General features: G+C 56.8%; 2 protein-coding genes across 3 annotated transcripts; both read right to left on the bottom strand.

Annotated features, from left to right (window-relative positions):
- Window positions 1-1,574: 1,574 nt before the first annotated feature.
- Window positions 1,575-4,376, bottom strand: CMTM5 (CKLF like MARVEL transmembrane domain containing 5). Of its 2 annotated transcripts, none has more exons than XM_036114877.2 (5): window positions 3,826-4,376; window positions 2,780-2,932; window positions 2,248-2,340; window positions 1,958-2,102; window positions 1,575-1,857 (listed from the first exon to the last, which is right to left on the bottom strand). In XM_036114877.2, the coding sequence occupies exons 1-5, from the start codon at window positions 3,949-3,951 to the stop codon at window positions 1,844-1,846; spliced, it is 531 nt and encodes a 176-aa protein (XP_035970770.1). In that variant the 5' UTR covers window positions 3,952-4,376; the 3' UTR covers window positions 1,575-1,843. The 2 variants fall into 2 exon arrangements, with proteins under 2 accessions (XP_035970770.1, XP_035970771.1); XM_036114878.2 differs by having other exon boundaries at window positions 1,958-2,042; window positions 3,826-4,214.
- Window positions 4,377-4,789: 413 nt separating this feature from the next.
- IL25 (interleukin 25) lies at window positions 4,790-8,756 on the bottom strand. Its single transcript, XM_036114867.2, has 3 exons — window positions 8,128-8,756; window positions 7,708-7,952; window positions 4,790-5,567 (listed from the first exon to the last, which is right to left on the bottom strand). The coding sequence occupies exons 1-3, from the start codon at window positions 8,299-8,301 to the stop codon at window positions 5,312-5,314; spliced, it is 675 nt and encodes a 224-aa protein (XP_035970760.2). The 5' UTR covers window positions 8,302-8,756; the 3' UTR covers window positions 4,790-5,311.
- Between the last annotated feature and the right edge of the window lie 1,756 nt (window positions 8,757-10,512).

Below are 10,512 nucleotides of genomic sequence, written 5' to 3'. Positions count from 1 at the left end.
CACGGGCACAGATGGGCACAGGTGCATGAGCAGGTACACACCGTAGATCACACTTCCACTGTCTCTGAGCTCCCACCAGGGACAGTCTAGCCCAGGTTATATGCCTGCCCAGGCGACAGGGCTGGTCCCAGCCCCATTCGGCTCCAGGCAAATCCCTGCCCCCTGCTGGGCTTTATAGCCCAGGTTCTCCTAACTACCTTCTCATCCCTTCACCTGGCACCCCATCTCCTAAACTGCCCTGGCTAAGCCCCTGCTATGCCTCCTCTAAAGCCTTGACCCCACCTCCCCCAAGGGTGGCCAATCAGTGTTGAGAGTGGACTATGCATAGAGCCCTGAGAATGTTAGCAGAAACCCAGAAAAACACAAAATCCAGTTGGTTCTAGCCCTGGGGAGGCTGCCAGTTCTGGTGAGGAGCCCGGACATGAGGACAGGAAAGTTGGAGAAGTCAGACCCGGACAGACCCACGATTATCACCAAGGGGAGCAGAACCACTCTACTAGAGTTGCAGGGTTCGGGCAGGGCTTGGGGGCTGGGGCCTGCCTCTGGCAGGAGCACCCCAGAAAAAAGGGAAGGTATTTCAGAGCAGGAGCAAACCAGCATTAGAGGGATAGCAAGCCAGCTTGTATGAGCCACTGAGTTAGGCCACGTGGGTGGGCAGGGACATCCCAGCTGCCCCGGACTATCACGGGACAAGCAGGGCTGATTCCTGGGTTGTCGCAGTGCCTACTCTCCAAACACCCCCAGCCAAACTCTCCCATAGCATTCACTGCAGGCAGGCATGGCTGTCCTTCACTAGCCTGTCTCCTTCCCAGGCTGTGAGTGCCCAAGGACAGGGCTGCCTGTCCCCTCTGAATCCCTGGGGCCCAGCACAGGGTCTGCACACAGGAGATGCTCAGGAAATGTTTGCTGAGGCCCTGGCAAGCTGGGGGAGCGGACCCATTGGTGGAGGGAGCTGGAGATGAGGCTGGGCCATTTTTTTCCTGAGTTAGCGGGAGCTCAGTACTGTATCCTGATCACCTGTAGAGATGTGAGGCAAGCTAGGTTCTCGTCCCAGCTCTGTCACAAGTGAAGAGGTCACTTCCCGTAATTGGGCTTGTTTTCTCTTATGTGAAATGAGGGCATTGGACCAGCTGATGTCTAAGAGCTCTTCCAGAGCCAGCATTTCGGGAAGTTCTGCCCTCATCTGCTGCCACCAGCTGACCTCTCTCCTGTGGCCTGTGGGCCAAGTCCTCCCCACACCACAAGGGGGAGCTCTACACACGCCCCAGGCAAGCACCTGGCTCCAAACCCACTAACAAACCTGTGCGCGCAGGTGGGCACTCACATGGGAAGGGCTTGTGCCTTCTCAGACACAGGACTCTGGGAGCCCAGCCACCAGGCCCACCACAAAGTGACCCGGCACACAGATCGTAGAGCGGAAGTCTGGTGTTGAAGGAAGTCTTCAGCACCTTCAGTCCAGTCCCCCTTCCTCATGGCTCAGACCTGGTTGCAGAGGAGGGACCATGACCATTTTTGTGAATACTCCCTGGCTTTCCTGATCTGCCTGATTCCTAGGGAAGAAAAAGACTCACCAGTAGGATTCGAATCTTTTAATTTGGGAATGACCAGCTTCTTCCTGCCCTCCCTCCCCAAAACACCTCCTTCCTGGTAGAGCTTCATCGGGAGCCAGATCTCAGAGCACTGAGCCCCACAGACAAGTCCCTGGTGACTTCTCAGGCCAGACTCCATCTCGGAAGGCCTGGCTGGGGAGCAGTGGGCTGTGGGCTAGTGAATCCAAAGAAAAAGTGTCTGGGCTGCACTGTTCCTTTTGTCTGGCTGGGCCTAGGAGCCAGGTAGCTCAGGGTCACTGCTGGGCCTCTGTGAATACAGAGCCAGGCCGGGAAGGGCATGTCAGGATCAGGGAGCCGTGGCACAGGGTGGAGGGGGCATGTCCTCTCCCCAGAGCACAGACACTCACCCTGGGTGGTCCTGGGAGCCATCTCGGTCCGGTAGATCTTGAAGGCATCGTAGGCAAAGACGGAGACCAGGATGATGCCAAACACCTGTGGGAGCAGGCGCGTAGGCGCAGGGATGACGCAACGAAGGCCGCCAGCCATCACGTACTAGGGAGAGGGAGGTGGGCGGTACGGGGCTCGGTGGGAGCCCAAGCCCGGGGCGCCGGCTTGGGCTTGTGGGGAGGCACGGAGAGTGTGCAAACGCCAGCCAGAGGCCCTTAGGGCCTGGGGAGCTCTGTGGGGCTGGACTCACAAAAGCAGCGATGGCAGCTCCATCCCGGGAGGTCACAGCTGCAAAGGAGACCACCAGGAAGATGATGATGGCACTGACACAGCGGAGGAAGTCCTGGGGGATGGGGGGGGTGCAGGGTCAAAGGGAAGTCAGAGGGCAAGAGAACATCACCCTGAGGTTTTCCAGGCTATCCAGAGGCTTGACCCTCAGGCACTGTGAACCCCTACATGGAGATACCCCTGGACACGATATAAAGCACTTGAGAGAGAGCCAGGGAAGGGATGCAGGTGAATGCAGAGCGGCCAGGACTAGGAGCCAGGACTCCAGGTGGGGCAGGGCTGGGGCATGGGGCCAGGAGGGCCAGGGCAGGGGCGGGGTGGGACCTTGGGTGAGTGGGAGGGCATCCCCCTCGTCAGTGCCTCAGAGCTGTGAAATCGGTGTAGGGCTGGGCCCCGTACTGCCCCAGGGAAAGGACAGAGGCTGGGAGGGAAAAGGAAAATTTCACCTTCAGAGAAGAAAGGGACCAGAATGGTGCGGGGGCAGGGTCCCTCACCAGACAGGGCCAGTTCAGCCGATCGAAGCGCAGGTAGTACTGGGTGGCGTAGAGGAAAAGGAAGGCGAGCGTGATGAAGAACTCCAGCAGTGCTGCGGCCATGTAGGCGGAGATGGAGGCCGTGAAGCAGATGAAGATGATGAAGGTCAGGGCCTGCAGGACCAAGTGTGTGAAGCTTGCCAGGAAGGAGACACAGGCCTGGCCAGATTTTTTGCCTTCCCCTCCTCGGGAACTCCCCCAGGCTGGCCCCCACCACCCATCCTTGGAGGTCTGCCCATCCCTGGTAGCGGCGAGCCACACTCCAGGGCGTTTGCCCATCGAGGGCAGTCTCCAGCTTCCCAGCTCCCCCAGCCCCTGGCTCCCAGCAACCCCAGCAGTTTGACCAAGCTGCACCCCTCCAGGGGGCATCATTCTATGGAACCCACAAAAGAGGTGTCCTGCTGAAGCCCAGGGTACAGAGTGAACACCAGCCCCTGGAGTCACGCCCACAGCAGCCCTGCACCCCAGGAGGGACCCCCATCCCACAGTACTTTCCCCACTCCCAGATGTCTGAAACTCCTCTAAACAAGAACCAAAACAAGGCCTTTGGTTCACACCAAGAGACAAGGTTTAGAAGGCAGATGCTCCATTGTGGACTCTAAGGGACCCTTCAGCTCTGGCGATGTCGGTGACACATACTCAGAGAACTTAGGTTGAGACTAAGGTCTTACTAAGTGACAGGGGAAGATTCTGTCCCGAGAGCAGATGTTCATGGGGGGGGGCAGACACAGATAAAGGGGGGCTGCAGGAAGCGTGCCCTTTATGTCCTAACTTCACTTCTTCCTCCTGCCGCTGAAGCTGCTGTAAGGGCCTTCAGATGGAGAGGTAGCCAGAGGGCGGGCAGGCAGGGAGGTGAGGGCAGGGCAGCTGGGGCAGGAGGGGTGTCCAGAGAGCCCGGGAAAGGGGACCGCTGAGGGGCGAGCCCAATGGGGGCACTGGGCAGGGAGGGGGGTAGTGGGATCAAACTGGGAGAGATGCAGGCGCCAGGTTGGGGAGGTGACTGTTACCAGCTCAGTTTCCAGCAGGATGCCTTTGAGGGAGGAGAGGAAGGTCTTGTCCACAGCGAAGCCCTGGAGCCCCGCAGCTGCCCCCTCTGCGGGGGGCCCGTCCCGGCGATCCCGAGCACTGAGCATCTCCGTGGAGCCCACCAGGCACAGCCCCCACTGCCACTGGCCCGAGAAGGGAACTGGGAAGATGAAACCTGGAGAGATGGGAAAGCAAACAGGAGCAAGGAGGCACTTGGAGAAACCTGCAAGAGAAGCGGGCAGGCCGGCCGAGGGGCCGCCGGGGAGGCTTGCCCAGATGGGCCTTCTCCCAGCTGCCCAGAGTGCCCCTGCTGGTGCCTGCACCAGCCCCCCAGGAAGCACATGGGGAAGGGAGGGGAGGGGCGGGGCGGGGAGGAGTGGTCAGCCCTCCCCTTGCTGGAGCCCAACCCCCACCCAGAGAAGGGGAGCAGGGAGGAGGGGGGAAAGGAGGAGGTCCACACAGAAACTGGGAGGAGCTGGGAGGTGAGCCGAGGAAGGAGCTAGACTAGGAGCCCCCCAAGGACCCAAGCCTGAAGAAGTTTGCATCCCCCTCCCCTAACTCCCGTCTTCCTGGCTGTCTTTTCTCCCTTTTCCTTTTAGGGAGGGTGGGAGCTGGAGCCCAGCCCAGGCAGCACCCCCCAGGACCAGGCTGTAGCAGCCAAGACTGAGGACAAAGGCAGATTGTTGGGGGGACAAGGGGGCGCTGTGTGCCTGCTGCAGTGCCTCAATGGGCCTCTGTCTCTCCAGCATGCCAGGAGGGCAGCCTGACCCCCACCCCAGTGTTCAGGGGTAGGCCAGGGAGCCAGAGAAAGGGAGGGATGGGAGGCCACAGCGGAAACTCTGGAAGGCAGGACAGGGTAGTAGGTAAGGGCTGACCATGCGGGAAGAGAAGGGATCAGGCTGGGAGCCTGGTGTTCAGGCACCAGGGACGCCAAGACAAATTAAGCCATTTTGAATACAGATTATTTATTTGGATAAGTCTCTCCATCCTCAATAACAGCCTCTTCCTCAGAGCCTAGTAACTGCACCAAGGTATGTGCAAAGTAGATGTCACTGAGTGTTGGATGGATAGATGGATGGATGGATGGATGGACGGACGAACGAACACATGAAACGAGGGGCTCTCCATTGGGAAAGGGGAAAGTAGCAAGAAAGTGCTTGTGCTGTGCCAGGGCAGCTGGGGATGGGAGAAAAGGAAGAGATGGGGGTGGTAGGCTCTAGAGCCTTAAAGACCTTTCCCAAGAGGAAATGCCAGGATGTCCTCTTCCGGCGGCCATAAGCAGCTCTGTTGCTTCACCCCGCATTTCCCACCCACTCCAAAAAGTGAGACGTGCGGTTCCCCCCAAAGTCCCCGATCCTGCCCCACGGTCCTGCTGCTCCAAGTAGTGCTTTGGAGGGGTCGAGCATTCGGGCGTCCTGGCTCACCGTGGCGGGTGGTCCGGCCAGGAACCAGGCACGGGCGGCACGGCTAGGCCATCACTCGCGGCCGCACACACACACAAGCCAAGGAGACACGGTAGAGCCTCTGTTCCAGGCAGTAGCCATCACGGGCACCCTGCTCGCCAGGGCACGGCCGCCGGTAGAAGACGGTCTGGTTGTGGTAGAGCAACTCCGAGTTGCCGAGGGGGTCCATGCGGGAGCCCGTCTGTAGGCTGACACAGTGTGGACACAGGCAGCGGGCGTGGTACAGGTCCTGGGGCAGCCGGTTCAAGTCCCTGTCCAACCTGTGGGGGTAGCACTCATCAGACCCTGGAGGGAGGCTGGCGGGGCGGGCAGGCAGGGGATGGGGGGGGCCAGGGGCCGGAGTGGTGATGCTGGAGGAAGGAAATGTGGTGAGGTGGGCCTGGCTTTTGTCCCAGCTCTTGTACCCACTTGCTGAGTGACCCCCTCCCCTCTGGGAGTTATTTTCCCCTGCCGGCAGTGAGGGGCAGGGACGGTGGGGTGGTTTTCTGGCCCCGGAGCCTTGTGGAGGCAGGGGAAGGTGAGCGACCTCCACCACCCAAGCTCTGCTTCCATCTGACGTACCCGCTGGGCTCGGGCATGAGGTTTCTTTTTGTAATTGTTATTACATTGTTAGGGTTTTTATTATTATTATTATAAAGTAAAAACTGCTCTTACATCCCAGTATGAAACACTGTAAAGTGAGGACATCAGTCTCCCTACCAGTCCACCTCCCCAGAGGGAGCCGCTGTCAACAATTACCTGCACATCCTTCCAGACACTTTTCATGCATCTGTTACAAGCACATGTAAGCGTGCACGGTAAGACTTATTTACTTATTCTGGGGCGCCTGGGTGGCTCAGTCGTTAAGCATCTGCCTTCGGCTCAGGTCATGATCCCAGGGTCCTGGGATCGAGTCCCACATCGGGCTCCCTGCTCAGCGGGAAGCCTGCTTCTCCCTCTCCCACTCCCCCTGCTTGTGTTCCTGCTCTCGCTATCTCTCTCTCTGTCAAATAAATAAATAAAATCTTTAAAAAAAAAAAAAAAGACTTATTTACTTATTCTGAAAGGGTTTTGTGGCCAAAACAACACTTGAAATGTAGACGCTCCAAAGGTCTGGACCTCCCAAGGGCTAGCAGGAAACAGCCGCTGGGTTGTAAGACCATTCTCCATACAGGCAAGCCCTCATGAGCTGGGGCTCAGCTAGAGCCGCGTTTCCCAGCGTGGGTTCCCTAATAAGTACCCTGCAAGAAAGGGGGCCCGGGGCCAAATGAGTTTGGGAAACGCTGAATTTATGGTTTCTTTTCTGTGGACTTCTTGCAACTTTTAATGTGCTGGGCACATTATGAATCTCCGAGGGGTGAGGGCTGGAGCAGCTTTCCCCACACTTCACTGTCACCACTTTTTTCTGAGCAACAGCCTGTGGGATGAGCATCAAAAAGAACACTTTGGGGAAGATCAGCCAAGTAGTCATCAGGGGTTCGCGGCCCCCAAACAAGAGTTCTGGACCCCAGCCAAGTCAGCCATCTGGCACCCAACATCTCCAAAGTGGTTCCCACCTCATTGGAGTTAGCCCAGGACCCAGCCAGACTTCCAAGACCACTTCAAAGCATGATGACCTGGAGTCTCCACCCGGGATCTAGTCTCAACCTAAGCTGACCTTCTCCTTACCCACTGAACTTGTCCAGCCATCCCCAAAGCCAAGGCCAAGCCAGAATTAGACTTACGGGGAATGGGAACACAGGCACCCCAAGAAGACGCAAGACAGGGATCCCTAAGGCCCTAATTTTTAATATTTTGCATCATTGTTCCAATTTCTGTGCTTCCTAATATGTTTTGCATCATGGCACCAATGGAGAATTTTAATATTTGTGTGGCACACTGAACGAAAGAGTAAGACCGCCCATAATCACAGATAACCACCCCCAGAGTGGAGGGTTTCACTAGCTTGGTACACTTATAACCCACCCAGGGACCGGGGCAGTCACGTTGGGTATCAGGGTGCTTCATGCCTGTAGCATGCCCTTAGTCCCTGATATTTCAGTTAGAAAAACATGTCCCATTGTAGGGACAGAAGAAGAAGGAGGGGGAGGAGGACGAGAGGAAAAGGAGAGAACCAATCTTTTCTGTACTAAGTACAGATTTTACGTACATTATTTCACCTGATCTCCATGTTGGCCTGGGGGGTATTACCTCATTTTACAGATGAAAAAAACTGAGCTTTGAAACCTTAAGGAAGTGGCTCAAAGTCACCCACTAAGAGTGAGAGCTAGAACCCAGACTAGGCCTTGCCTAACACCCACACCTTTATGGCCTCTCTGAGGGGCGGGCAGGCTGGACTTGGGTGGAACCCCCCCCCGGGGCCCCTCACATACACCCTGATGGACACACGTGCTAGCATTCGGGAGGGGGCGACAGACTCACTCATATCTCCAGGGGGAGATGGACCTGCTGTTGAGGGGTCCGTCTTCACTGGCTCTGCAGGATTCTGGGTGGTGGGTGAGGCTAGTGGCCTCTTGGGGGAGCTTGAGCACAGTGTTCCCCTTCAGAGACTCATGAGCGGGGTCCTGCCTTTTGCTGGGGCAGCATCTGGGCCAGTGGGTGCAGTCCTTCCGGATCCGAAAATTGAGGCTGTGGGTTCCCATGGCCATTACCAAGAACACGATCACCTACGGGGAAAGGCCAGTGAGAGAACTGCTCTCAACTAATCGGGGTGCTCCCTCCCCAGCTGTTCCCTGAGAGCCTGGTTTCCAGCTCCACCTGGCCCCCAGCCCCAAACCCGGAGCCTGGCCTCTCTCCACCCTCAGCAACGTCTCAGCCCCCGTCGGGCCCCCTCGCACTCACCTGGTTCATGCCTGATGCTTCTCGCCCAGCCACAGTGCCGCGCTGGCTGACAGGTAGGGCCTTGCAGAAGCAGGCTGACTGGAGCAGCTGGGGCGTCCTGGTTTTATTTTCAGCAAACCTGTTTTGTTTATTCAAATTTATTTCCACGACCTTTTGGAGGGAGTGACCTGACATTAAAGAACAAAACAAAACCAAAAAAACCCTGAAACTGTTTCCAAAAGCTGCTTAAATGTTATATTCATGGAAGTTATAATTCACATCACACCTGGGGAGCCTACTGGGGAAAACCTGTTCTTTGCACCTTTCTGGGTGTGGGGTCAAAGTAATAGTATTCTGCTATTCTGGGCATTGGAGAACTGGCATTATGGGAATTTCCCTGGTTGGCTTGGTACCCCAAATTCGGGAACATCATCTGGTCTGTCTTCAAGAGGCTTCATTTCCATGCTCCACTGAGGGCCTTGTCTCAGCCATTCCCTTTCTTCTCAGACAGCCTCCTGATCACCCACCTTAGTGAACACTTCCCTCTATCTCCTTTGACCCTTAACCCTTCTGTTCTCTGACCCCTTCCTCGCTTTCAATGACGCCAACATCTAGGACCCCCATCACCCAAGACTTCTTTCTCATTGTCCATTACCCACTCCCTAACTTCCCCTCACCCTCTCCAGTGGCTGCCCCACCCTCCATCCCACCCTTCCCTGACCCCCTTTGGGCCAGGGATGTGGGATGGCTAAACCCACAGGACTGCCAGGAATGCCCTGACCCCATCAGTTTGTTGGCTGGACGTGCAGGGTCTGATGGAAGAAGATGTGGGTGGTTGCTTCCATTGCATAAATGAGGTGAAGCCAGGAAGGGGAAGGGCTTAGTTCTTAACAGCCTCACCTAAGACCCAGCAGGAGGTCCCAGCTCCAGAACAGGCCTGCCCCTACCCCAACTCAAGGGCACTGGGGACAAGGGCCATAGCAGGGTTGCTGCCCCTCTCAGACCATGGGACAAGTCCACCCAACCTCAGCCCCACCCCCAGCTCCATGGGCCACTGTTGGCCAGGAAGGGGCATATGTGCTCAGAAATGCTATAACTAGGCCTAACCCCAAAGACATGAGTCAGCCAGGGGTCACCCCTCCCGGGAGACACTGTGCCGAGAGCAGGCCACCTACTTCCCTCCAAGCCTTTTCTCTCCCATCGATCTTGCCCATCGATCCCCTTCATCCCCCACGCCCACAACCCACCCCCCCACACACACTCATACAGACATGGTCTCTAGAATCATGTTTTCTGATTTGCATGTGCTTTCCCTTAGAAAATACTCCTCTAGTAACCAGGGACTCAGAAAGTAAACAAAGGGAACCAGGAATAAGTTAAACTGCAGAATGAGGAGGAATTCTTTAAATGCTGTAGGGCAAAGCAGCTGCAGAGCAGAGAAGTGATGAGATCAGGGGGCGGTCTGGAGAATTGGGAGAAGCTGTTGTTGTGGGTTTGGGGAAGCCTGGAACTGGGGGTGAGGCGGGGGCGTAGGAGAGACAGGTGGTGGCTGGGAGAGCAGGAGCTCTTAGGAAAAGCACTGAGGCGGGGAACACATCACCCCACTCCCATTGCCCCGCTGTCTGCCCTATGCTCCCCAACACCCTCTTGCTTCTGCCTGCCACTGACCTTGGCTCCTGTGTATCACGTGCCAGGCTAGGGCCAAGCCCTCTACATGCATCAGCTCATTTCATCCTTACAATGAAACCACGAGATGGAAACTAATATACCCATATTACAGATGACAAAACTAAGACCCAGAGAAATTTAGTAACCTGCTCAAGGTTGCACAGTTAGGAGGAGGCAGAGCTGGCTTTTTACTCCAGCCCTGACCAGCTCCAAATCTAATCTCCTGGCACGCAGGTGCCACACTGGGCTGACCCCCAGTCAGCTGCAAATGGAAGAGAAGCGCCGCCCCCACCCCTGTCTGTGCTTTCCTGCTTACCCAGGCTTGGGCCGGGACAGGTCTCACCTGAACCTGCCAGAGGTCACCATGGGACATTCCCGCCCACTCGGGCACTCAGCCCTGCGGGCTGGGATCCACTGCTCTAGATCCGTATTCCCCCGCCTTTGGCCTGGCACATGGTTACCAGGGTGGCTTTTGGTGTTCCGGAGAAACCCCTAACCCCAGAAAAGGCTGTGAGGGGGCACTGCTCTTCCACAAGAGTTGGATCCCTATGGGTGTCCCCCAAACCAATAAGAGCCTCAGAGCCTGACATTGGTCCAGATCTTCCCATCTTGGCCCTGTCCAGGAGGGGTGCTCGAAAGAGCTGGAAGTGATCCCAGCTGCTTGTTGGGCTTGCTGATGCTGCCAGAGACCCACACCACCTTTCAGGAGAGGTCTTTGGGGTGTCCTCCTGCCTCTGT

The sequence above is a fragment of the Halichoerus grypus genome, chromosome 8 (assembly GCF_964656455.1).
Source record: "Halichoerus grypus chromosome 8, mHalGry1.hap1.1, whole genome shotgun sequence".
NCBI lineage: Eukaryota > Metazoa > Chordata > Mammalia > Carnivora > Phocidae > Halichoerus > Halichoerus grypus.
The sequence above is the reverse complement of the archived record's forward strand: the minus strand, read 5'-3'. Positions and strand labels throughout refer to the sequence as shown.